This window comes from Gallinula chloropus, assembly GCF_964237585.1.
Source record: "Gallinula chloropus genome assembly, chromosome: 5".
Classification (NCBI taxonomy): Eukaryota; Metazoa; Chordata; class Aves; order Gruiformes; family Rallidae; genus Gallinula; species Gallinula chloropus.
The window spans coordinates 26,222,429-26,250,294 of record NC_140090.1 but is presented as its reverse complement, the minus strand read 5'-3'; the positions used below and the strand labels follow the sequence as shown (position 1 = coordinate 26,250,294).

At 40.4% G+C, this 27,866-nt stretch overlaps 1 protein-coding gene across 1 annotated transcript in view; it reads right to left on the bottom strand.

Annotated features, from left to right (window-relative positions):
- Positions 1–27,866, bottom strand: part of PPP1R1C (protein phosphatase 1 regulatory inhibitor subunit 1C) — a gene marked incomplete at both ends in the record, with an annotated part of 46,695 nt that overhangs the window by 13,239 nt on the left and 5,590 nt on the right. Inside the window, 2 exon segments of the mRNA XM_084264343.1 lie at positions 9,341–9,401; positions 11,272–11,309. Of these exon segments, the coding sequence (XP_084120469.1) occupies positions 9,341–9,401; positions 11,272–11,309 (99 nt within the window).

Sequence of the window (27,866 nt, the reverse complement as noted above, 5' to 3'; positions counted from 1 at the left end):
AACTTTTCAACATGCTGCTTTAGAAAAAAGCATCTAGTAATTCACCAGAACCAGTGAGGAACTGCACCTCATGTCACCAGGGGGAGCTTGCGTGCCAAAAAGCCCATTGTTTTTTTCAGTAACTGAAAAAATCGCAGAGATTGGAAACTGAATTTAGACATAATTTCTCCTTATTCCTCAAAGAAAAAGAAGAACCTGCTGCCTAGCTTTGCCTTTGGACAGGGTAGCCAGCCTGTGGGGTACGCTGTTATTCTGGGATACTGAATAACCCTGATAATACACTGGGGTACAGCTTGCTCTGCTGCCCCAGTCATTCAGCCCCTCTCTTCAGTGGTGGTTTCACTGTCTTCAGCTCATCTCCATTCGACTGACCTCATCTTTCTTGAGTGTAATGTTTCAAACTGGACACAGTCCCAGCTAAGCTGGGCAGATGTGCCTGAGTTTCCTATGCCTGACCAGCTGCTTTCCAGGTACAAGAGCAGGTCTGGTGTGTCCCATGTCCCTGCCACCCAGAAAGACATACTGTAGTGAATAGCCCAAAAACCAGCACCATTTCCAGGGTTTACATGTACTTCTTGTTGAGCGCACAACATATGCAGTAAAGGTGCACCTTGAGCTGAGAGCAAGCATTTGAGACTTCCTTTTTTTTTGCTTCTGGGTGGTCATTAGATCCCACAATTCCTTTTAATGAATTCCTAAAATTAGTTACTCTGTAGGTTACTTGCAGACTGCTGAGAACCTTCTCTGCCTGTAAAAGACCCACAGAATAACATTGGTTCCTATATCGGGTGAGCACTGAAAAACCCCAAAAATCCTTCTACTCTTGCAAGAAAAATTAGCAGCTACACCAGATGAGAACTTTTTAAACAACATCCTTCTGGCCCGTGCAGCTCACAGGAAAATGAATCCTTTTTCAAATCCATATGCTTGCTGCAGTATTTCCTGTGTTTTTCTAGTCACATTCACACGCATAATTCATGTGAGTGTTCAGTCCTAGCTGTGGGCCTGAAAGGATGTGGTTGAAATCTTCAGGCTGCTCATGTTCTTGTCTCCATGCCAAAGCTCTGGTGGATGGTTTTGGGAACTCAGTGTTCCTGCTAAACTGGGCAATGTCGCATCCCAAGGGGTGAAGGAAGGGAGAAATTATGGAGGGGAGGAGAACCACATGGCCTTCTTCAGAAAATTTTTGCTTTTCAATAAATTCAGACTAATAGGCATCCACTTCAAAAGGAAAAAAAAAAAATCGAATCATAAAAAATCAGACAACATCCCTACCACAAGTAACCCAACACAGATGGTCCCTGAGAATCAGAAGCAAATTTTGTCTTAGTCTTATTTTGGTCTAACCGCAGAAATAAGGCCCATGTTGCTCAGAGACTGAGATAACATAAAGCTAACACGCCACTTGGACATTAACTTGGGCCAGAGTGAAACATGATGGTAGAAAGTAAAATAACTAATGTCAAGCTACTGTCCCTGGAAGGGCAGCCTGTGGGCAGGACCTGCTCTTGAGGAAAAAGTTGCCTTTTTCAACCCCCTCAGGCCTGATCCCAGGAGAAGTGGGTGCAGACGGTGGGACCTCGGTGACAGGCAGCAAGCCCACACCTACTTACATGCACATGCTTGCAAGGGCCAGCACAGCAGGTGGCATCCTGGTGGGAAGGTGATGGGATGATATCACTGTACCAGCCACCACTCAGTGCATGGTGCTGACATTCATGCTACACACATGCATTGACAACTTTAGCCTTAGCTTGCCATGCTGCCTTTTGAGAGTTTTGGCTTTTGAGGGGGGAGATTCTTACAAATGAAATCTGACTTCATGGAGACGAGACATTAATAGACATAGAGCAGCTGTAACAATACACAATTAGATGCACATGCAAGAAAAAGCTTCTCTTAAAAGCTTCTCTTTTAAGGGTAAGTTAAATGAGACTTGAGCCTGTATAGCACAGAAGCTTTTCAGAAAAACACTAGAGAGGAACCTCTGTATTTACACACTGTGCCCATATCTCCTATCTAGTGTGCACTGTATCTCCTCCTCCAGAAGACCCCAGTATAAATTGAGCAAGCTCCCCCACTGCCTCCCCACGTGCCAGAGCCCCCGGTGGTGCCATAGGAGGAGAGCGCTCTCCCCAGCATGGCTGGTTCACAGCATGGAGCCGAGGAGGGGTGAGGACCTGGCAAATATACTTGCCTCTGCTGTACACAGGATCCTGAAGCTCCTGTCCAGGAGCCCAGGAGAAGTCTAATGCCGAACAGGAGTAGCATGTAATCTAGGTCTCCAATTGGTCATCTTTCTTGGGATCAAATTCAGGTTTTTAAATGCCTGAGATAAAACTAAGAGGCAATTATTTATTACAGTAGGACTAGCTGGAGTCAGTACCTGCCATATGGCTTGGTTGTTAACCTCCAGTGTAGAACATACAGCTAAAACCAGGAAATAAAATTTAATGCCCTGCCAAAGGACTGGCTTCATAAGAACCTTACATCTTCTCCTACAAAAATATTATCCCTTCTTCAAAAGCTGTTTTAATTCAGAGCACAACACTGCCAAAATCTTTGGAATTTCACTATAAATATGTCTTATGATAAAAAGTAACCAGAACAACACAATGCCCTTCCCAGGCTTTCTACTTTATATTTTAAGTACAAAGTCTCCCACATTGTCCTTCTATAATATTTTATGGTGTTATCTCTTAAAAGGTTGACTTTTTAATGTCGACTATTACTGCTTAAAAGCAATTAATAATACTATGATGTTTACACTGCTCTATATTTAGTACAGCAATGCTTAATAACAATACTTTCAAGTCATAAATGCTGTTTCATGGCCCTTTGTAAGATTGCCCTTCTACCATAAAAATAAAGTCATACCCTTAAAATGAGGCCAGTTTAGTGTTCATTGCATGAAGATTAGAAAGAGCTCTCAGATATGTGGACTTTATGCTGAATCAAATAAAGTCGGTGGAAATACTCCCCCAGATTTCAGCTCGTTTTGGATCAGGCTCTTAAACTTGGTAATTTAGGGATTGATACCCATGCTTGACGTGATCTTTTCTTTTTCACATGCCAGGTAATAGTGGCAGATGACAAGTTATAACACAAACATCCCAGTTTTGCTGTAGAGCAGATGTCAAGCTTAATCTCCACTGAACACCCCGGTCTCTCTAACGGTGCTGTGGTATTTATTGCAGCCAAGGCCAGAGCCATTTTGAAGCAGAAGCCTCCAGCTGTGTGAAATAAAATGTATTCAAAGCTGCCAAGAGTAAGAAATGAAATACAGGCTGCGGCGGCAGCTGCCAATTTTTTGGGCAGTAGCAGAACAGTGGCAGCCAACTGAACTTGAGATGGCAGCAATCTAATGTATCCCATTCACCAACTCAGTGATTCACTAATTAATTTAGCTCAATTTTTTTTTAATTGTATCTCCTGTCATGATACTGCTGTACAAGTCTGAGGAAGGAGAGAAGGGGGAAGAGTGAGAAAAAGAGACTGAACACTGGGAGGTAGCATCTTGAAAAAGAACAGCGCCACAGGCACAAAATTTGTTGAAGGCCGTACGATACTAAGTGAAGTCTGAGGTGAAGTCAGACTGAGATGTGGGTAAGAATGGTAAATAAAGAAAGAGAAGAACTAGTTTTGAAATCAAAGTCACACCTTTCTTTTGTGACCTGGTTAGGCAAAAAGAATACGATACAAGACTGCGGCGTGAATTTTCGTTCTTGCAGTCAGGGGACTTCCACCCATGAAACTACAGCACTGGTGGCTCTCTGTCACATTACAACACGAGCAGACAAGAGCAACACAAGTAAATAATGAGGCAGAACTTTGCCTTCTGTTACCCAAGAAACAGCATACTGAGATCGATCTTCTACCTAAAAGGAATAGACTGAAGAATGGATGCCACCAGCCTAAAGAACTCCTGGTCCAGGAACACCGTAGCAATGCTAAAGGATTAGAGGAGGACTCAGCCTGGACCTCAGGGATTGCTTCAGCTACTGAATGGTGCCTGCTTTTGTGGAGCTGTCCTAGCCACCCACCCAAGTATTTATTGCAGTCCTTTAGCCCACTGGCAAGGCAAGAAGTTCTGACATACACATCATCATTAGAGAGATTGGGAAAATGTAATTCCCTGAGCCGAAGTGACTTACCCACACAGGAGAAGTCTGACTGAGCACTGGTTCAGTCTGTGAACTTTGACAAACCTGGGCTTGACGTTCAGAAAACTGTAAAAGATGTGTTATATTGTGGGTTGTATGCATTTACTAAAAATTAAATTTAAGCCAGTGTATGATGCAGAAATCAAAGGCACAGTCATTTAGTTTGTAGTATATATACAGATGGGTTTTGTTCTTGTGCCGACGCATTTAGTGAACGCTACAAGGTCTTCACAGAGTTTGCCATGTAGGAGTGCAGCTGGTAGGCTGATAGAAGTTTCTGTAGTCACTGCTTCGAACTTACAAACTTCATTCCTCTGCCACTTGAAACAAATTTAGCCTGAGATTTTTTGTTCCATGACGATTCTCGTGGGCTCTGAACTCAGCGCTTACCACACTAACAATAATCCTTTATGTCTCCAGACTCTATACGTGTTCCTTGTTAACCTTCAGTTACAAAGTAATGAGATGCATCAGACATCATCAAGCTGGCCTAAGGGGTTACAAATTTGGATGACGGCCACATACTGTACTAATTGCTTCTAATAAATTACATATTTCAGGAGGGACATCATGATTTTAATCATTTATTCTGCATGTTGTTTCCTTTGGAGAGAAGAACAAGCAGGCACTAAACAAGCTGAGCATCAGAAATTCATGGCAGAAGCTAGAAAGAGTTCATTTAATAACAACCATCACTGTAAATACTAGAATTATGCATGTATCAAATCCCTGGGACTGAACACTTTGGGAACATTCAGTGAGTCCTGGTTGTTTTAATGAGTCAAACCAAAATGATGTCTTTGAACATTCCTTAGATTTGTAAGAACTCAGATTTAATCCCATTTCAAAAATAGTGGCTGGGGCCTAGCTCAAGAAAGTCTTTGTTTCCATGCAAAGAGAAATACATTTAGAGAGGAATATAAAGAATGTATTTCCCAAAAGGCTGAGAGGGAAAACATTCAAAGGTACCTTTCACCTCTGTGGGGAGAGAGTTTAATTATGATGGCAGCTAATTGCAAAGGTGGTGCAGAGAACACAGAAAGCTGCAAGAACTTTCTTTCAAGCCCACTGAAATTAGTAGGATCCTGATGCTGATCTGAAAAGCCTCCCAGTAGGAGGAAGATGAGTGAAGGTTTCCTATTTCCCTGACCTCTAGCACACCCACAACAGTGGACTCAAAGAAATCCTCAAACCACTCGGGAATGCACTTCCTTCATGAAGGGAGACCTTGATGGTATTTAAATAGCTGCCAGTATTAATAGCAATAGCTGGTAGATAATGTGGAGATTTGGGAGCTCTGGGGAGTAATGCAGGTTTGGGAACAGCTCAGGCTCTCTTCTGTTTGTCTTTGTAAACCTTGTTTCCTGTCACTTTGGTCTGTATTTCCTCTCAAGGATGAATTGATATACCAAACCAAGCGTGACTATCTAGGTAAAAGAAAATCTGCCTTGGTACAAAGTATCTCTTGGGATGGAAAGTTGCAGTCATAGCTGAGACTCAAATGTGCTGTTTTGATTTTCTATTGGTAACGAGATGCCAAGGAACCACCATTACCTGAAATAAGTGCAATCTGCTTCTGTTGTGGCAGTCTAAGATGCCTCCACTTGGTCCTGTTCTACCTGGGATGGTTATCATCCCATTGTAGACTTCTCTGGTAAGTGTGAGGGGACGAGGGTGAGAATCCAGAAAAACCTCCAGGGGCTTCTCTAACGCACTGAGCGAAATATTGAAGACACCTCCAAGGATGCTAGTTGTGGGTGGATGGATGGATGGATGGATGGATGGATGGATGGATGGATGGATGGATGGATGGATGGATGTGTATTTCTGCTAAGCCAGTTGGACTTCTATTTTGTGCAGAGAAAAAAGACAAAAGGAATTTTCTTTGAGTGTCATACTAACAAGAACAATGCACTGAGCTGTTACCTGGTTTGCTGTCCGATTTGCTCTCCAGATTACCACTTAAATCAATAGCTCTCACATTGATTTTTCCAGCACAGTGTATTCCCATAAAAAGAATAATGCTCTGAGATGACTCAGCTATTTGCTCTGTCTGTAGGGACTCTTGTGCATTTTTATTAGGGAAAATAAAAGCAGGAGTCAAAGTACACACAAATATATAGATACATGGGTTTGCTATAGCTTTGTCCTGTTTTTTCAGATGGCATAGAGTTAATATTTGGAAGAAGCTGGGAGGGCACACAGCCAGGACAGCTGACCCAAACTAGCCAAAGGAGTATTCCATACTATATAATGTCATGCTCAGTATACAAGTGGGGGAGCTGGCCAGGGAGGGGGATCACTGCTCAAGGACCGGCTGGGTCTCAAGTAGTGAGCAAATTGCAGTGGGTATCACCTGCTTTGTACATCCTTTTATTAGCATGGTGGCTGTCACTTTCCACTCCCTTCACTGTCCTAGTAAACTGTCCTTATCCCAACCCATGAGTTTTACCTTTAGCTTCCAATAATCCTCCCCATCCCATCAGGGAGGAGTGACTGAGTGGCCACACAGAGCTTACTTGTCTGCTGGGGCCAAACTATGTCAAACTTGCTGCAGCAACTACAGACTTGCCTCAAGCTAGAGCAAATTGTTGTAAGAATAAAACCAAAATATTTATGGCAATGTTAGATAAATAATAATACTGCCTTTCGTTTACATGTCTGCTGTGGTAGAGGGGAAAAATATGCCCACATTTAACTAAAAAGCTGATCTCCATATATTTACCCTGACATACAGAACATCAGCAATACTACATGTTCATTTATTTCAGATATTTTCTTGTGGTTGCATATTCCATGTAACATGTACTACTGTCCTGGTACTGTAACTGGTCGTCACTATTGTCTGATGTTGCTTCTACTCATTTTAACAATGTTAACAATTTCTGGTTTTGTTTGTAATCACAACATGCAGCTTCTTCTACTCTTGTTTCTCTCTTGTTTAGCCATGAATTGATGAAGCCAGCAACGCTTCTCTCACACAGTTTTGGGATCATTTCAAGGAACTTGCAGGAATAGCAGAAAAAATATTTTTGGTCCACAGAATAAATCATAATCTCAAGGGCTACTAGGAGACCTGAAGCATGACTCCACTCCCTAGTTTCTCTTGACCATCTCTCTTCTGTGGGCATAGAGCAAAGACCATGCCAGGGCCTCTCGTCTCTCTCATGGCTCAGCACATGTGGCTGCTGTCTTGGCTTCCAGTCTCTGCACCCACCTGCAAGCTTGACTTATTCCTGGGAACTTTGTATTAACAGCAGCTAAAAACTACTAAAATGCAGGAGAAATGTAACAAATTAAAATGTTGGTTCCTCTTTTCCACTACAAGTTCCAGTTTATGGAGATTTTTTATCTCCATCTTTGAGTCCAAGGTACGAGATTACATTCCATCCTATCTTCAATTAATAACAGCCCTTGAGGATATGGAGCAGTAAAGGAGAGAGGCTTGGCATGCAGAACCGCATTCTTCACTGTATTTTGAAGACCATATTGTGAATATACTGAGGGAGAAACAGCCCATAGGAACCATATGCTGAATGTTGCTATCTTCAACTGCTATAAAACTAGAATTACAAAAGCTCTGTATTTGGCAGTAATGCTTTCATAGCATTGTGTATTTCATATCACTACACGTTTGCCTTAGTCTAAACAAAATAACATTCATGTTTTCATAACAGTGAAGAGGAAGGAATAATGAGTTTTCTACTTCAAGTCATTTTTAAATAAAAAGGATAGTATCTATGGTGATTAGTGTATGGTAAATCTGGAGCAATCAAGCCTGTTTACAGTAAGGATTATCAACTTCTAGGTGTCCACCTGTGTATGTGAATACTGTGTAGTGTAGGGTGTTAAGCTATCAAGAAGGGGCATTTTGTACTTTACTTTGTTCAATTTACAAGATATTTCAAGTTAGTTGTGTTCTGACTTGAATTACTTGCTTTCCTACTGTTCCCTGGGAATTATGTTGGTATAGAAGTAAACTATACCAGGTACTTCCCCGGATCTCAACAGGGTATTAAAACTAACACTGGACAGACTGGTCCTTGAGAGGAGATAATCTCAATGACATAGCAGACTGTTTAGTTCAGGCTTGTACAGCAAAACAATACAGCAGCGAGGTCAATAGGTATTATTGCTGCCCGTGCAAAGTTTCTTCCTTGCACAAATTATTATAATTATCTAATAATCTTGTTTCTAATATCCAGGACACAAACCTGAGCCCATTTTGAGAAGCAAAAAGTCTTGTGTGGCACAGTTTTAACTGTTGCTAAGACAAGTACTAGAGCACTGAAGAATGAGGCACACAGAACTGGCTGACATGGTAAATTACCCAATGGCAACGGCAGTATTTCACACAGCCAATCAGATACCCTACCTGTGTGCCAGCTAATAATTTGTGTTATGTGGAAGATGTTATTCGTTATCTATCAAGAGACACTGAACAGGACAGCCTTAGATCTGCAGCCTGAAAATGATCCTGCGCTGATGAGTGTCAGGACGAAGTGCTGGTGAATAATTACAGATCTTGCTGCACTGCAAGCATGGCCAACTCAAACTCTGTTCAGAGCTATTTGAGACACAAGGCCTTATCGTAGCTGTTCTGATCCTTGCTAATATTCCTGCTGCTTCCTGAAAAGCAGGTAATCCCTTTAACATTTATCAAAATTTCTTATTTCCTCTTGCCTTCACTAGAATTCTTTCACACTTCCTATGATCAGATACCCAGCCCACAACTTTGGCTGTTCTCCTTTTCACAGCTGCCTGGAAGAGGAGGTAGAACATACTGGAGTGGTTTAAATAAGAAATGGAGAGCTGTATGGAGCCAGCACCACTAAGACATATGTATTCAAGGAGTTCTCTTTGGGAAAGAATTATCTGTTTCCTGAAACTAAGAGAAGTATCATAAATAAAGAAGCTTTAAAACAAAATTTAAAAAATTTCCACTGCTGCAAGATTCTGTGGTGGGGAATGTTTAGTGTCAGGCAGATGGTCAATGCCAGAGAATCACTTCAAAGCATGAAAACAGTGATGTCTCAGCATGAACCTTTCACAGCAGATCTGCTCACGGGCAGAGAGCTGCTACTCACACCCCAGCGCTCCCTCTGCAAGAGAAGACCCAAAGCCACAGCGCAAGGGCCACACACCCTGCCAGGGCAGAGGCAGTACCTGCACAGTACCTTTGAGAGCAGGCGGGGTGAAGACACTCTGCTTCCTCTGCTTGGGAGACGCGCTCTGGGACTGGAGAGGGACAGAACACAGAGAAAGGCAGTAAGAGGTTGGCACTGGGAGAGCTTTGTGTTCATGATAGCTCCAGGTCTTGCCCCACAGCTGTTTTCAGAGCATGTGCATACCAATCTCAGAAGTTTCTAAGACCATTATATTGTGTAAATCTGATGTCAGCTCCCAGGCTTTCATGAATACAGGGAAAACAAAGGTTAGATAGAAAAGATAATGTGTTTAATGGACAAGCTTTATGGTGTCCAGGCAAAACAGACCCACTATTACTGAAAACTAACCTTTGCTCTAAAAAAATATCGTTAAGTATGAAATTAAGATAGCCTGTGCTTTTAACGGCCTATATAACTGCCTATCATAAGGCCAATAATTATATGCATATACTAAAACAGGTGCAACTTTTACATCAACTGATATTCCAATTACATAAATGTAATGGACGATTATGTGTATAGGCAAAGTAGAACTGAAATTATTAATATATAAACTTTTACATAGATAAAATGGAAGATCCCTCCCCCTGCTTTTTATAAATGTGTTCCATTATTCCTAAATTAATAATTTCAGCAACCACTCAACCTTTAAATGGGCCAGATGGAAACGATATAATTAGCACAGTTAAACTTTTTGTGGCCCCAAAATCACACCTATGCACAAAAGAGAAATTATTCCAAAAATAATGGTAGCAAAATTATACATAGAATTATAGATATATATCACAAACACATAGTTATCAAAACTAATTGGAATACATTGCAGTGCTAAAGCAGATCGACTTTTGTGAAACAAAATCTGTTAAATTAGTGTCCATATTATACCAACCTGAAATATGTCCATATACAAAGGATAATAAAACTACATAAGGCCACACACATTGCTAGCTTTTGAAGATATAAGCAACATACCACATTCCTAAGAAAAAGATTAAAAAAAACTGCCTGTAGGCAAGCTTTTTTTTCCTCATCTAATCAGTTTCTAATTGTATTTGGTCATAATGACATTGTCTTTTCCCAAATATTTACTAAAAATGCCTTTTTCTCAAGTACTTTTAGTGGCATATAGTCTGGGAATTTTACATGTATTTCTTCAAGGAACATTTGAGATAGCCCTTTAAAAAACACCTTCACATAAATATGGCCAATCCTATTACCTTACCTTATCACAATGGATGGAATGATAACATTTATAAATAAAATATTGTTGTATTTTGAAAGAGAAAGGTATTTATAAACACTGCAGGATGCTGATCCTTACCCCAGTAAGTCTCTCTAAGTCTGTATTTGAGTCCAAATTTGAACCAATCAATACTGCCTATTGCTATTTAAAGTGCTGCCTGCTTCTCTGAGCAATGGGTGAAGGAGAAAGGGATCAGGGAATTGCAGGAGCTTCACAAGGGGAGGTCAGAAAATGAGATCGGAGGAGCTGACTTATAAACTCTTCTGCCTACAACATCATTGCACTGCCTGCTGTGGGCTTGGCAAATGATGGGAAGAGGAGAGGAATTTCCAATGCTTTTGTAGGCCAGCAGTGATCTGCAGATCCAAAGCAATGCTGGATGAGGTGACCTGGTAGGGTCACCTTGGGCCAGATTTGCTGTGATTTGCCAGGGCATGGCAGCAAGGCAGAGTGGGAACTTGCCTTTCCCTGTTCCCTGCTACAGAAAGAAGGGAGAGCAAGCAGAGCCAAGACACAGTACAGCTTTACACAGCCCTTGTTTGAAAGTGATGGGCCTTAAAAGGCGGTGTTACTGAGGATGGCATGACAATGTAAATAAAACATTAACTAGCATGAACCAGTGAGGTTCAAAGAGCTTTTAACAATAGGTCTGTTTTAACAAAAAGTGTGTTTTAAAAATAGTAAAAAAATCACTTACCTCTGCCTGTGAGGTGTTTGTTCTCTTCTCATCTTTCTCTAGCAGAGGAAAAGACACGGAAAGAGAAAAGTTAGCACAAAAAGTGCTTCTCAGTGCTAACCATTGCTGCTCTGCCCTGAACCCTACAGCACAATTGTAAACAAGAAATTACTCTTCTGACTTGCAGCATTTCTTTCTCTTTTGTGTGTCTCAGAAAACAGGAGACCCTGATTAGCATTTAGACTATGTCCAAAGCACTTAATTCTCATTTTTTGTCTGAATTAAGAGTAAGCAATGGAGTGCCTTTAGCAGCAGGTCCTTTGGCCAGGCTCACAGCAGGACTCTGCACTCGACAGTGGCTGCTTTGCCCAGGGACTGGACATTTTTGTGTGCTCAGAAAATGTTTGGTTGCCAAACTGTGTGCAGCACACTCAAAAAAAGGCTCTACTGGACCCAAATAATAATCAGGAAGAACCTCACCTCGGTTAAACTACTAATATACCAATGCCAGCATGGAAAAACACATAGCAATAATACATAAAATTAGCAAACCAGAGCTTAACAAAGTCTAGTCTTTCAACCTGAAAGTTGCATGACATTGCTGGTGCGGTGTCAGAAATTACTATGAGGTATTTCCTGGTACTGCTTGCTTTTGATGCCTTATTTTGCTTTTAACTATAGGTATGGCAGAAATGGTCAATACTAGAGTTTTATAATGAAAATAAGCATCTCTGAGAACCTGTCTGAACAACTAAGAAAAACTATATGAATCAGAGGACCATGAAGGATCTTCCTGAACATCACCCTTAACCAGCTTCTGCATGAGATTAAATCATTTCTCTACTGCTGTTTTGACATAGTCAATGGTCAGAAAGTAGCTGTCTTCTGATGATGATTTCTCAAATATTTGACAAAGATTATGTAAGGCCTTTGATACAAAGTAGTTTGGAGCTCTATAATAAAACACCATTAAGAACAGAGGAACAGAGACATCAATCTCTCAGTGTACCAACGCCCCTTCTAAAATTTTCCACTGATGAGTGGCAGATCTATAAAAGTAGCTCTAAGGGAAGAATTAGGTATGTGTGATATCACGTCATCTAGATATTGCCTGCTCATGGTGTGCATTTTATGTTGTATTCTTTACAGTTGTACCTGTGCATCTTACAAACATTAACTGACTGGCTTTTTTCAATGTATATATTTTCTATTGCCTTTATGTGAAACACATTCACCTTATACTCAAGGTCAAAAAGCACGGTTGAAAACTGTGCTGATTACCAAAGCAAGGTCCCACAGATACAGAATTAGACAGGACAATCAGGAGACCAGTTCCTGCCATTGACATTTGTGCAAACTTTGGTAAAGTGACTAATCTCTTCCTTGACTTCCTTACCTGTAAATAACTGTAGCAGTGCCTATTTAAGTATAGCTGTGTCTATTCTCCTTTGAAAAGCGCCTTAGGGTATAAAGTTAGGCTGGCTAAATGGGTGATTATGTACGTGCTTGTAATCTTTCTTATTAGTTGCATACCAAACAGACATGAATTTCAATGATTCAGCACTGGATATTTATTTATTTGTTAAACTCAGGATCCTAGATTTAGTTTGGATGCTGAAATTTGAATAAATCAGGAATTTTGATCAGAGAAAAACAAAAAATAAGTTACTTCCCATTCCTTTCTGAAATTCTAAACTTGCTCAGGTTAAAAATATGTTTTGCAAACCCAAGCTGAGGCCTGAATAAGGAACAAAAACTGTTATCAGCAGATTTGTTGGGTTTCAGGTCTTGTACCTAAGGGTGTGCACTACTCAAACCCTTTGGGCTTGAACACTTAGTGTTCTTAGAGGGGAGACATTAAACCTACCAGAACTGTCAAGTTTCCAGGGTTTTCTTTCAATCAGCAGCCCTTATATGACAGGCAACTATGGGAACAAAAACTGGTCCTGTATGGAGTTAGAGAAATCATTCACATCCATGGGGCAAATAGTACCAATGAATAGCATTAGATGATGTGGAAATTTAAGAATGACTTACAAAATCACCCTAACAGTTTTCAAATCCAGTAAACAGAGATCAGAAATGAATCTAAAGAAGCAAAAGAGACAAACCAGAGTACGAGGTGTTTCAACTGAGTTGTGAGATGAAAGGGAAAGTAGAAATAGTTGGAGATGCAATTTGGTCAGTGGTACATTTTGGCATGTATTTATTTTTGAGGACAGAAAGATCATTGCATGCATATTTTTGACAGGCATTTTGATAGAAAAGGTTAATGGAGATTACAGATTTTAAAGGAGAGATAACAAGGAACAGGAACAAGGAAAGCCGAGATCACTGAGTGCTATAGACTGAGGCAGAGTGGAAAATAGGAATTATTTCTGTAGAGGAGAAGGAAAAGGTTAAAGGCAAGGGTTGTGTTGAAGACAGAAGTGCTAGTATGTAGCTGAGCTAGTAATGAGAGACAAGGGCAGTGGGTTATAGCAGAAGTAAAAGGGGAAATTTAGAGACCAGAGCTGGAGTGCAATGTGGGCTAGAGCTCAGTCAAGAGCTCTCGGCCTGTGGAAACACTCAGAGCCATATTGGTTTAGGTTAAGCATTATGTTAACAATGGTGTGAACATTCTTCCTTGGACAAATAGCCCTTTTTCCACTGTAATTTATACTGCTTTGAAAGCATGTTCTTGTAACAGTCTGAATAAGAAAGTGTCTTTGGGAGAGTCAGTGCATGTAGGAATCATCAGTAGGTCACTTCTGGCATCAAGAGATTAAGTAGAAAATCTCTGAGAAAACAAGATTTGTGATGATAATGGGAGATGCAAGGTAAGAAAGAACATCATCAGTTAGCTACTGCAAATCAGACACATCCACCTACAGAATTCAGACAAGCCGCACATCTCCTACCCTTTAATCCTTCTCAAATCCATTGACAATTAGAAGCTGAATTTCTGTACTCAATTCCTTGAGCATATATTTCTTTTCAAAAAGATCAGGAACTAATCAGAAACTAAATCATAAATATCAGATTGTGATATCACTTGATTCACAGGAGAAAAAGAAATCCCTGGTTCCCATCAACTACTGTACAGTCAGGATTCTGGTCACAAAAATATCGTAGTTACACAGAATGAGAAACTTCCTTATCATGTTTATAACTAGGCAATTATATCACAGAGAATGTGAATTCAAGTGATGAACTACTCTCTTATATGAAGCAAAAGTGAAGCTCTTGCTAAAGTAGCTTCTCCCTACAGGTTTTCTCTCTTTCTGGGCCAGGGAGGGAAGGCGACTATAATGATGCTCCATTTTCCTCCCTCACAGACCATAACACTGCCCACAGAACGCATTACAGCTGTATTATATTCCAAACCTGAATATAGGACATTTTTCCAATTTAAGTTACTCTTGGCTAGTCTAATTAGCTATCAGGAATCTGATTACTCATGTCACTTCTTGACAGTTTCTGTGGTTTTGTTTCAAAGTGCTATAATAGAAACGACATGAAGAACTGAGAACAGATACCCAAGTCACTGGAAAGTTGAGGTACATGAAAATAAGACTGGAACTTTGTTTAGATGTTTTTACATCTATGCTGAGGAAAAAGCAGTTGAGGACTTTCCCCTCTACTGGATAAATAATGTCTGAGGTCAACATAACCCTCACCTAATGTTGACTAGACTGGCACCTAGCAAAATAAACAGGGTTTCAAGCTTTGAGTCAGTGTCCTCAGGAAGAGAAATGGTCCATGTTCATCGATGCAGCATTCAATCTAAAGGATATTTTCATCAGTCCAGAAACATACATGGACTTTCTCAAATGAAGCCTTATTTCTTCAAGGAGAGACACTTCTGAAAGTCCATCTACTTGCACAGAGCTCATGCCAGCATTGTAGCTCTAAGCTTTAGTCTTTACCCAAGGCAAAATCTCATCCACTCTCAGGGAAACCTGCAAGATTTGGTCCGGCTATATTGATGAAATATGGAGGAAGAAACACCAAGGGATTTGTCTCCTAAGTGCTCTTGTTAGCAGAACTCTTTTGAATGTTTCTTAGCACATCCATGCAGCCAAGCTGACAATAAGCTGAGCTACCCCAAAGGTCTCGTTATATGAGGTCGGAAAAGGACCGAGTGGGAGGAGACATGCTATAACCAGGATGGCAAACACTTGACATTGCTGATCACTTTTTCTGTGAATCCCTACTCGGTGCAATTGGCATGACCATGCTGGGGAAGCTTTATGGATGTTTTAGAGTAAGATCAAAATTCATCTGCCTCTCTTCTCCCACTGGATAATGTTAATGCACTTGGAGCAGCTATGCAGGGCAAGAGGTGACCTATTTTAAACGACTTGCCCTCTGATATCACCCATGGGCTCAGCAGTGGAGTCATCCAGCAAAGGCCTATCTCATCCAGCTAAGTGCCCTGCTTTCTTCCCCCCTTGGCAAGAACAAATAAAAGCCTTTTCTGTAGGGTTTCAATCAGGCACTGGGGGAACAGAACAGGTCAGATAGGCTGGCTTTTACACAAAAGAAACTCAGTATGAGTCCGATATAATTGTTGGAGAAAGATTCACGTAGACACTTTGGAATTTTTCTTGGGAAAACAAAGCTAGTAAGTTTTGGATAAAATTTACAGGGGACTGATCACTTTGGATTTCATTTATTTTTGTTATGGTTTCTTAGTTTCCCATTAAAAATAATAAGCACAATGCTCTTTAATTGCTCAGATAGTGGAGATAGCCTATGAGCCACATGGCTATAACAGGCTTTAGTTAAAGAATGATTTAAACAAGAAATGAGCCCAAAGAGAGATTTTAAGGTTGCAATGTCATGTTAGTCTGGAGCCTCCTTACAATCCTGTCCCCCTTTATAAGCAGTGCCACTGGAGGGAGCAAAGTAGATGAACAGAAGCACAGATCCAGCCTTTCACATGCAAACTGTCCTGCAGGACACCCCCAACTAGAGACATATCAGACGATTCTACTGCTATGAAATCGCTCAGCCAGATTTGTTTCATTTAATTTCATTAGTTTTGATGAAATGTCTCTGTGGCCAAGCAGTACCACGTTCACAAGCAAAGCTTTCTCTCTCAAGAAATGTGAAAGAAATCGACTGATTGCTGACGTCTGATCAATATGCTCGATGATGACATAGTGCTAGAAAAGGAAAACAATTTTCCTGGTTCTGGCTCCACTTTGTCATCCATCTCCTGTGACGAAGAGGAGGGGGTGTCTCTGTTCCTGCTGCCGGGCTGAGATGTTTGTTTGCCTGGGCAGTGGGTTGCAAAGCTCTGCTCCCTGCCTTGCTGTGTTCTAATTGTGCAGCAGGGCACATCACACGTTCCAAAAACTTACATTGAAATGCACAGACACACACAATTTTAGGAACTAAGGAAGAGAGCAGATAATTTTCAAAATAATTATTCATTCTCCTTCCACTTAGTGCCAGATAAACCTGAAATTTTCTGAAAATTTGGTTTTAGTCATTTCACGTTTCAATTTCTTCATCAGTAAAATAAGGGTATTTTTAAATCTACCAGTTCACCTCACTGGTGTTTGACCACCACAATTTGTATTTGCCATTGGAGTTTGTAAAACAAGCTCACTGAAATCAGTTTTAGCAATTGACTGGCATTATGTTATTTTGTTTTTTCTGCTATGAAAATTACTTCTTCTGTCCTCCAGAAGACTAAGTAAGATCAAAAAATATTTCATGCTCTGCTTTTGCCAGAATTCTAAGTACACATTGCCAGATCAGCTGGCATCTCATTGCTTTTTGCTAAGCCACTGAGGTAAGAAAAGGAAAAAGCCCAAAAAGGCAAACATACAAAATGCTTATGCAGTTAATTGTCTGACCTTTGCTTGCTGATTTTTATTTGCCTGTATCTATCAATGAACGCTCAACTATGGGTATAAATGTAATTACATTTAATTACCAAAAAAATACCCTGGTAAGCCCTCCTGGCGTGAGTATATGTTTCTGAAAATCTTCACATTGCAAAAGCACCTCATTAAACTCCAGTATCCCAGCTGCTGCAGCAAACGTAGCTGGAGGGTCTGCTCCTCTCCTCTGTCAAGTGCTGACAAGAGAATGTGTACATTGAGGTTCTGCCGCATATCATACACTAATAGGCATCTAAATTACTGCCTGGCCCTTTAGGGAACACTAATAACAAGATTTGTATAGGAAATATTAATAAACACATAGGGGAGATAGGAATTTGCTATATACACAAGCATTTGCATGCTTATTCTATAAGGCATTTGCAGTTAAGGTGTGGGAAAGGTCCTGCGTTGCCCTGGCAGCACTGTCACCGAAAGACCTCCCATCACTCTGCCTTGGAGGAGATCATAGGGTAGCTTTTCTCAAGCAGTCCTAACCATAACCCACACGTTGTAGTTCACAAAATTGCCACAGACCAGATGAAACAGCTGTTTGGATACTAATGTTTTCGTTCAAGGTAAATTAAGTCATTTGTATTTATATAGCTCTCTATTTCCCACCGTCAATATTCAAGTGAGAGTAGGAGCAGCAATCTCTGTTGTTAGACCAAATCCTTCCTAAAGGTGCTCAATGTTAGTTTCTAACCAAAAAAAAATGCCTATCATTTTCCTCACAACAGACACATGAGCACTGATCCAAGCAGCATCTCATCTCTGAGCATCAAACAGAGAGTATCCAATGACCCACTTTCAACTGCACAGCCACAAGAATATGAAATAAACCCACCTTTCATATATTATAACATTTCTTTAAAACATACATTCTGAGGCCATAATCTGGTTTGGAAGAATCTGGAGACCTTAAAAACCTCAAATGTGAATCTAAATGTATTTGTTTACATCACATGAATCTCAGAAGGGAATTCTAGAGCCTGATTCACCACTTTGTTATTCCAGTTTCATGCCAGGCTCATGGAAATCAGTCTAGTTTCACTGGCCTTAAACTAGAATATACGAGTAATGAATCAGGTCTGCAGCCTTACCGCAGAACAGTCATGAATTATTACAACAAACACAAAAAATCATCCTTCCCTAAGCATTTTGTTTTCAACTTTTCACTCTCCTTCCCTACCATACCTGTTAAATATGAATACAAAACAACATCTTAATAAGTCCCATAAATCAAACATAGGTTCTCTAAATACACATTGGAAGAGAATTAAAGTGTAATTCTTTATTTTCTCCCTTCGTATTACTAAGGACTGAGCTGTTGTGTCTGCCTTTTTGGAGTTACACTTCCTCCTGACTGTGGTCTGCCAGCTCTGTACAGCTCTTTCTGATACTGCCCTGGCTTTGAGTAACAGAACACAAAACAGGCTTCGTGGAAAAACCTGTCATGAAAATATCCTTTCAGGCAGAAGTTTCTTTTCCTCACAGCACAAGACATCCTATTCTGTAACCCTACTCCATGAGAGGGTCAGGTGAGCAAGAAACATGGAGCAGACCTTCCTGACAAGAAGTTCCTCATCCATCGTAGAAGGACAATTATAGACTTGTCAGGTCTTCCCAGAGAAAGTAATCAACCCAGGGGAAAAAATGAAGTTTGCTTGAAATAAACTGTCTGTTTGGATAACTAATGTAAAGATCGACTTTAAATTACAAATAAATTATAAATAATACCAGGCTTGAAGTTGCTTTCTTTTAGTTGCTTTCTAAGCAGCACAAACTCTTCTTTGCCGAAGGAAACTCAGGTGGCTTTCAAAGAAAAAACGACTAAATAAGAGGAACCAGGGGGAGGTAAGCACAAGTCTTTTCTTTCTTTTGATCTCTCAGATGGCCCAATATAAATCTCCTACTAGATTAGCAGTGATGACTCCGAGATAAACATTTCATAAGCTCACAGCTGGCCAGTGTGGAGTCATGGCCAGGAGAAACCTCCGGCAGGACCACAGGGTGTCACTGTGTGCAGAGGTCCCGGGAAGGGCCTGCATGTCCTCAGAGCTTCTTTAGATAGCACGTTCCAAAAGAACACTATTCAGTTATCAGCAAAGCACTGCTTTCTGGTTCCAGCACAACAAAGTTAAGCTTAACCACAGATCTTCAACTCTGGCCCTCTGCAGAGAGGAGTTCTATGGGGCATTAAGAGTTGCGGAGTGGTACTCAGGGCAAGATGATCCCAGCACAGGAGTTCAGCACACATGCAGAGTTGCTCACTGCAAACACTGTGTCAAATCTACAGTCAGCATCAGCAAAACAAATTAGGCAAGAGAGAATGCTTGAGGGAAGTGAGAGAAAGAAAATAATTTTACCTTTGCCTTTATTAGTCCACAGCAACAAGAAGTTTTGCTACTGACATAAAGGTCAAGGTTTTATCCTAGATACGTAGCAGGAGTTGGGTTTACAAAGTGGAAGGGAAAAAATTAAAAAAAAAAACAAAACAAAACAAAAAAAACCCCAAAAACAAAACAAAACAAAAAAAAAACAACAAAAAAAACCAAGAGAAGGCAAGCTATTCTCTCATTTAATAAACTTGTTCTGGAGTTAGTGCACCTGGAAAAGAACTCCAGCCATAAGAAATTTGGTGCTTAGTCAGAACACTTACTCATTATCTAAACTAAAGAATGACAGTCACATTGACATTCACTGCATCTTTGAAACTTGAGGTAGGTTGTTAATTCATTCAACAGAGTAAAAATACATGAGACAAAATGAAGAAAGCTGCTGTGATCAGTGATGTGAAGTTTTAAATCCTTGACCTATTGGGAAGGTTGATAGTAAACTCAAGTGTCAAACAGTCAAAAAGACTTAAAAGATGCATGATAATACACATATGATTCTCTTCTATGCACATCTATTTAGGGTGGGTCAGATCTCTCTTTTAGATTGAAATAGACATAAGGAAAATTCCCTTATTCTTGAAGCAAATAAAGGAAACCAGGGTGTAAACTCAGAACTTTCCAGACTGAGCTGGAAGAACCTGCCAGCCAGGATTTCTGGGTGCCCCAGACAACCCTAGAAGGCTTAACTGAGCTATCAGAGGACCTAGAAAAATCCGACTTTCACAGAGATATGGAACAAGGCAAAGGAGAAGGACTGGAAAGTAGACCTGAAGTATGTGTGGTGTTTCAAAGTTTGTCCAACTGTGCAGGAGAATTCATCTCATTGTACGGTTACATTAGCACTGGGTCTACTCTGACACAAAAGCAGGCGTCAATAAAGATTACATCTTTGCTGGACAGAGGGAGGGCTGTTTCCATACTCACAGCACAAACACACCTGGCCTGAAACCTTACAGTGAAAGAAAAGAAGGAAATAGGTGGGCAATGGAGATAAAGAGGGCTTCTGAGAGGTTAGAAGAGGGATAGAGCAGTTGAGTGACTGCCAGCAAACACTCCGAGAAACAGGTTCAAAGAACCTGTCTGTCTGAACTGAACGTACCTAAGCAAAGCACTGCCAGACTACTAAATATTTGCAAAGAATGGCTACTGTTTTACCAGATATTACCAAAGCAGTACACAAAAACTTCCCAAATAGCTTGCAATTACTTCTTTCATTGGTTCAAAAAGTCATAACAATGTAGTAGTTTGTAAAAATACTTAACATGTTAAGTATTTTCAAATACAGAAGGAAGATAAGTACCTTGAGAAGACACTCAGAGTTAGGAATTCATTGGCAATAGTAAGAAGTAAAAGTAATGTGATATTTTCCAGCTATTTGCTTGCTTTATGTTCAGTCTATGCTCAAATGACATACCAAAGATGATGAAGATCTAAATACAATTAAGGAATAAAAAGATCTTGAAGAAAAATCCATGTTCATCAGAAATATAATGCTAGTTGATCCCCTGATATACATTTAAATCTTTTCCTAATTACTTTATAGAGAGGAATCAATTGCACAGGAAAATGGCTCAGAATTGACCCACTGATCGCGATCTTTGCATTGGAGTCGCAGCTGCAATAGTTGTCACAGTGAGCAGTTCCTTGCTCAGTTCTGAGCTGGAGTATTCTAAACTCTAAAATAAAAGCCAGCAGCAGCAGCCAAAACTAAAAAAGTAAAACTTTTCTTAGCATGTTATAGCTCATAAAGCCATTAAAAAAATATCATACCTGAGCAGTTGTGTATGGGACATTCTGGAAAGTGGCATTTGCCAGGGGAGAAGAAAAAACACACAAAACAATAAAACTTCCTTAGCTAGGGATTATTATTGCTGCCTTTGCAGTTTCCTTCCTTTGGAATAATACCTCAAGGATTTCAGTAGGAATGTGTTGTAAAGCTAGTCCTGGCCAGCTACTTGTGGCTTGCTTGTGGTTAGAATGCACATGCATAAAGCTCCTCATGTACATATCTCATCTAACGCGTGAATCAAGACAGCTACTAATAATAGTGCTTCTTGGGCTTTGTGACCCTTTGTCCAAAACGAAGATGCAAACACCAGTTTTGTACACTCATTTTGTAAATACATTGTTTGGATTTCTAAGCTTTCAACGAGTCAGTGAAGTTCCATAATGTCATTCCCACCATCAGCACAACTGGGTGGGATGGATTAAGTCAGCTGTAATTTCTGAAGGCATTTTTCTGAATTTCAACTAAGCTCACAGCACACCAGAGACAGAGGGAACCCTGGGCTTTGTTTTGTACTTCTCCATCCCTGCCGTCCTGATCAGCAACACCTGGCTGCAATTCCCATGGAATGAGCTGTTCCACACCCTCCTATGGGATACACTGTTCACATTAAGACCCAAGTCCCACACTAGCACATATCTAAATAATTATAGCACTGCTGCCTACTTAACTTATTTCAAAATAAGCATTTCAAAAATACTTACTGTATTTCAGAAACAAACAGTAAAAATCTAATGTTGATCTGGATCAAAAAAAAAATATATATCCTGATTCTTCAAAGGGAAAATTATGTTTTCTCCCCTGTCTCACCCCCCATTAGTTTATCTGTACAATTCCTCTGCAAAGAGAAAAGGTTCTAAATCTCACTTAGTAATACAAACATGTTGTGTTCACCCCAGCTGGGTTTGTAGATTAAGTTGCTTTCTGGTATTATAACTATCCTGCAGATCCTAATCTAACAGGGAGATGGCAGAGCAACTGCTGCAGCTACACGGTGGCTGATCCCAGAGATAGTCCTGTTTAGTGGTGGCTAAAGAAAGACAGGGGAAGGTTCATCCAGGTCCTCTTTGCTTTCTGGCACTGTGTGAGAACAGCTATGTCAGGGAACTTCAGAATGACTTGAAGGGTATACTGTCACCACAAGCCTTTGTCTTTTCTGAGCAGTGGAGGCTCAATACTGAAATGTGTGGGCTATGGGATGTTTGGGTACCAGGATAAGTGATACTGTAGGATGCCATAGAACTCATTGCTTTACTGAACTTCCCATCTGCCTCGTTCAAGCTCATGTTCTGCCCTGTGTGACTCTTCTCTGCTTGTCTCGTCAGAACGGAAGACATGGCTTCAGGTTAGAAAACACATTACTTAGCACTCTGTAAGTGATTTTGATCACAGGGAAAGAATGCCATTACATTCATTCTCTGTGGTACTTCTGCATCCCAGATATCCTAGGGAAAATATGAACAAAGAGTGAGCATGTAACTGTGCCACATTCTGCTACTATTGTAATATCTCAATCCCCCAGTAAAGCCATTTGAGAAAATATCAGAAGTCATGATTTTAAATACTGACACATGAAGAGGGTTTTGGGGAGTGGGGAGAGGGGGAAAACAGAGCTCCTTCCAATAGCCATAGAGTTTAATTCTACCCAAGAACTGCTCCAATTACTGTAAAGAAAGACTTGGCTGGTCCAGCTGATCTTGTTTCCACCAGCTGGTGACAGAGGCAGCTCAGACTCCCAGGAAAGCGGAGCTTAGCTCTGCATCTCCCCTCACGCTCTCTGAATTTCTGCAGTCCAGCCTTGTGTGGTTGGCAAAAACTTTCACAATGGAAAGCTCCCTTTTGTTTAGAATCTCTGCTAGCTTTTGGTCCACACTCATTAAGTTCCCATTTTGAGGGTATTTTTAAGTGAAGCTTGGAGTTCAGTTACTCCGTATAGGGTTAAATTTTGTCTCTGAAAGCTCAATAAATGGGGCTATCTTGATTGATGCTTTAAGTGCAACCCCTTCCCAATATTCTGAACATAATGAGGTTAGTGCTAAAAGCTGGGTTGTCTCTCATCTGTCTGCATTATCTATTTATTCTGCACACGTCATCATGGTAAATGAGTGCTGCATTAAGTACTAAATAGTGGAGGTCAGACAAACACTGTGTTGTTCGTTTTTTTCCTCTCAGCAAGTCTAAAACAGTTATTAAAGGATTTTAGTTTATTAACTGTTTAAAAAAATTAAAAATCAGTATTATCACATTATTGAGGTATAAATTTAGCAATCTCAAACTCACTTTATATTCTTATTTAAAATATTTTATCTTATGATGTTTAAATTAATTTAATTTCAGATAGTCTTTAAATTTTTTTATTATTCTAAAAAAACACTTAAAATACAAAGAGTCCATTTGCTCCAGGCTAAACTGGACCTATTTTGATCCAAATGTGTTTTTTTCAAGTGCTACTAACCTCCCAAACTGTTTACTCACTTAGCTATGTTACATATAGCTTAAGTACTTTGACCATAAGAAGTAGTTAATTACACCTAGGCATTTTTTAATCAGAAAAAAACTATGATCTACTCAGAATTCTCACCAAAACAGCGTGAGGTGTACAAGTATTTGGCACAGTACAAATCTGTAGAGCTCCTCTAGCAAAACATTAAGCCTTATGAATGCAATAAAGCGCGAAGCTGCCCAACTAACTTCCTCAGCAGGTCCAGTAGTTGTGCACACTGCTATTCTCTGCCCCAGGCACACCTCTTTGTCATGTTAATACACACAACAGCGATAACAGAAGTCAACAGTCTGAAAGCTTATCAGTCCTGATGCTGAATAATCAAGCAGCTGGAGATCTGTAACATGAAGCCATATATATTAAAAATGATTTGCAAATAATCTCCTGGGGTGGAAGAAGGATGTTTCTATGGTGCTTTTTGTATAAGGAACGAGGAAAACAGATGAAGAGGACAAGGTTCAACTCTAAAAATACCTCCTTCACTTTCAGATAGTTCCACGGACATTGACCCTTCAAACACAAAACCACGAGGAGGCATGGAGCAAGTAACATCACAGTACATGTTAGGGGATTAACAGCTCTGATAAATAAAAGCACATCAATGCATGTTGTGCGTCTCTGATCTAGACCAGAAATCGGAGGCCTGGTTGTGCACTTCTGTTCTGCCAGGCTGGCCCAGGTCTTTCAACAGACCAGAGCGTTCTCAGGCACTGTTTGTACCCCATGCTCCCCCTTCTTGCCGAGGGAAGGCAGGTTTTGGTGAACAGAGGGACTCATTTTTGTTTCAACTAAATGCACTCACTTCAGTCAGCTAGAGCATAGTCAGTAGAAGCAACTAAGCTCATACGGGATTACGTGCCATGTAAAATGTACCTATGCAGTTGTCATTACACACTGAAAATGAAGGAAGCGGGGACAAAAAGCAACATGAAAAATGAGGTAAAATAAGTGAATATTGACCAGAACATCCACACCACCTGTTTCTTTCTGCTTTCTCATGAGTAGCTTTCAGACCCTTCTCCTCATTAAAACATTACTTACTGACTAAAGAGACAGTCCAGACTCTACTTGGGCACTGTATGAAGTTCGTATTTCCTACTGTTTCACTCTCTGCGTTTTACACAATGACTAAAGTGTTTCCAGGGATTTTTATATTTGTGAACTAATATGTTCATGAGCTCATAGAGCAGCAAAAATGCATCTGGCTCTTTCCATGATAACCTTCACTTTAGGCGATGCAGTGCCTGCTGCTTCCCAACTCAAGCCTACTCTTCCGGCTTGCTGTCTTTACCATACTCTTTTTGTAAGCAATGGCATTAACATATAAAATCCTCACCTTCTCATGAAAATGCTCTGGTTTGGTTTTTTCCTTTCATGCTAAGGAAACCTTTTTTTTTTTAAAAAAAGAAAAGATAAAAAGTCATTACTTCTTTTTGCACCCTGTGAGCTGTTGCTTCTGGGCTGCATTAAAAACAGCTCAAGTACAGTTTCCTGTCTTTTTTTTTTTTTTAAGTCCCTGAACATTTTAATTCCGTGGATCAAATCATGGAGTCTTTACTCACACTGCATATACATGAGGAAGTTATGCTGTGGCTTGTCCCAGGGGATTCCATAAGCCTGAACTGCAGAGTAAATTCAAAGTACCCCAAATGAAAGAACATCTGAGCACAGTTGTAGGTAGGTAAGCAAAAGTTTGCCACTGAATGTTAGCAGTCTCACATCAGTCTGAGAACAGCAGGGTGTTTTCAAGCACCAGACATTTTCCTCTCTGTTCTGGAATCCCTATCACCTGTCAAGCCTTATGCAATGTTTGGTTTATGTACTTCATTGTTTCACTGTGCCAGGTAGTCCTTTCCAGCACAGGCCTAAAGAACACGAAGCTCCTCACTGCCCTTATCAACAGTGCCTAATCTCTGAGCATCCTGGTGCCATTGGTAATGTACACTGACTTCTACGAGTCCCGTGATGGGAGGGGACACAAATCTTTTTCACTGCTTATTGCCATACCTCCATGAACTCCTAGCCTGACAAAACCAGACAGCACACATAAATGATATTCACATTTAGCATAGAGAAAGATCAACTAGTTTGACCAAAAAAAAAAAAAAAGGTTAATGTCAGTTTTTAGTAATGTGCTGCTTTTCTGAATGTTTTATTACCACATTAGAAGCCTAAATTTGCAATTGAAAACAGCTACTTGGCTTACTCACTTCTATTTCCTGAACCAAAGTAAGCAGTATGTCCTTCCAGAATCTCAAGCTTTTGAAAAACATATCAGTTTTCATGAACTGTGAGATCAAGAGTTCTCTGCTGATTCAAGTTTCAATGAGACTTTTGCCTGAGGAAGTGTAACAGGACTGGTTTGCAACACCCAGAAACAGCTGCCTCCTACCTAGTAAGTCTTTTTTGATCCCAGTTTATTTTGTCTGGTGAGAAAAAGAATGGACCATTAGATGTAAAACAAACATATTCATTCACTTAGAAGCATAATCTAGCAAATATTAGTCACAAACACTGACGTTGGGGTAGAGCATATTGCATTTATCCTGGCAAAGATGAGGTGCTTGGTGTAGTTTGCATCACCAGAAAAGTACATCTGTACGTGCGTGGAAAGTCTGAGAGTATCTAGAATCAATGTAGTATGAAAAACCTAATCTACGTTAGGTTGTCGCGGGATTGTCACAGGTGTAAGGACAGTATGTCCTCCCACCACCCATTTGGCTGTGTTGTTTTCATGAAATATTGCGTCTGCTCCTGAGGCATCTCAGCAGACCTCTGGGAACTGGACAATGCAATAAACCTGGGAACAAGACAGAAAACCTGCTAATACCCAAAGACAAGACTCAAGCAAGTTCCTTGTCTGGAGACAGGTACAGGTTGCTTATCTTCAAGTTGTGATTTCTGGCCTTCAGAAAACTCAGAGGTACTGAGTTGTACTTGGAATATATGTTTTATATTGCTTTTGCAGTGATAATATACCCTTTCTGATTTGAAAGGAGATTTGCACAATACAAAAAGGCAGCTCTGGAGAAGAAGTATCAAAACACATCGCTGTGTTTTTCTTATTTCCAAACACTGAGTAACATTTAGACTACAAGCAAGGAAGCCAAAACATGCAATCGAGTAGAAAGGAGAGTTGGAAACAGCATGTACATAGAAAGTTCAGAAATGCAGACGTTTATCCTAATGTTTACCCATAATCTAGTGCTTCAAGAAGACTGAACGCTTTGACACAAGTTGAACAGCCTTTGCCAGTCAGCCTGTTTGATGTTGCGTTGGCTCTGTGACAGAGCCAGGGCTGTACAGGAACGCTAGCATTGTTTTCTGATCAAAGCGAGCCCTAATGGCATTAAACCTGAACTGTGGTCCGACATGGGTTTTTCCCTCAGCCATCACATCTCTACATTGCTACCAGCTTTTTCTTGAGTCTTCACAGTATGTATGATACTCTGCTAGTTTAGCATATCGTTAGAATTTTCTTTCGGATAGGAAGAATTGATTTTCGTCCATATTCTGCTGTGCTCAGTCAGGACACAGGAGCTAAGTATATTCTGGCAGCAAAGAAAAGGTTGCTTTCAGGGTATGGTCATTTCCAGTTTCTGATGGCTCCACTGATATTGCAAGAGAAAGAGACAGCAGGAGAGCTTTAGCAACTTTGGATTAAGCTCTTGTGCACCTTAATAGTTAAAACCTTAATCTTTAAAGCTAAGAATATGCTTACATTCCCTTTTGAACGTCCAGATGTGGAGCAAGTGTGGCTATACCTGGATACAAGCAGGTTGTCTCAGAAACCCGTACAGGCATCCTGCACAGGATGAGCTGCTGCATGCTTTCGTAGTTCTGTCCACTACAGTGTGGGTTTGCTTTTGCAGATAGCAAAAGGGTCTTATAATTTCAAATAAAAGGACAACTGACTGGACATTATGAAATCAAACATCAGATGCTCACAAAATATAACTCAATTGATGGCACTGAAGCACAACGGTGTTAAGCAACTTCAGAACTCAAGTCTCAGTTTTCTAGTGCTAGCTTCTGTGCTCAGATGCAATCAT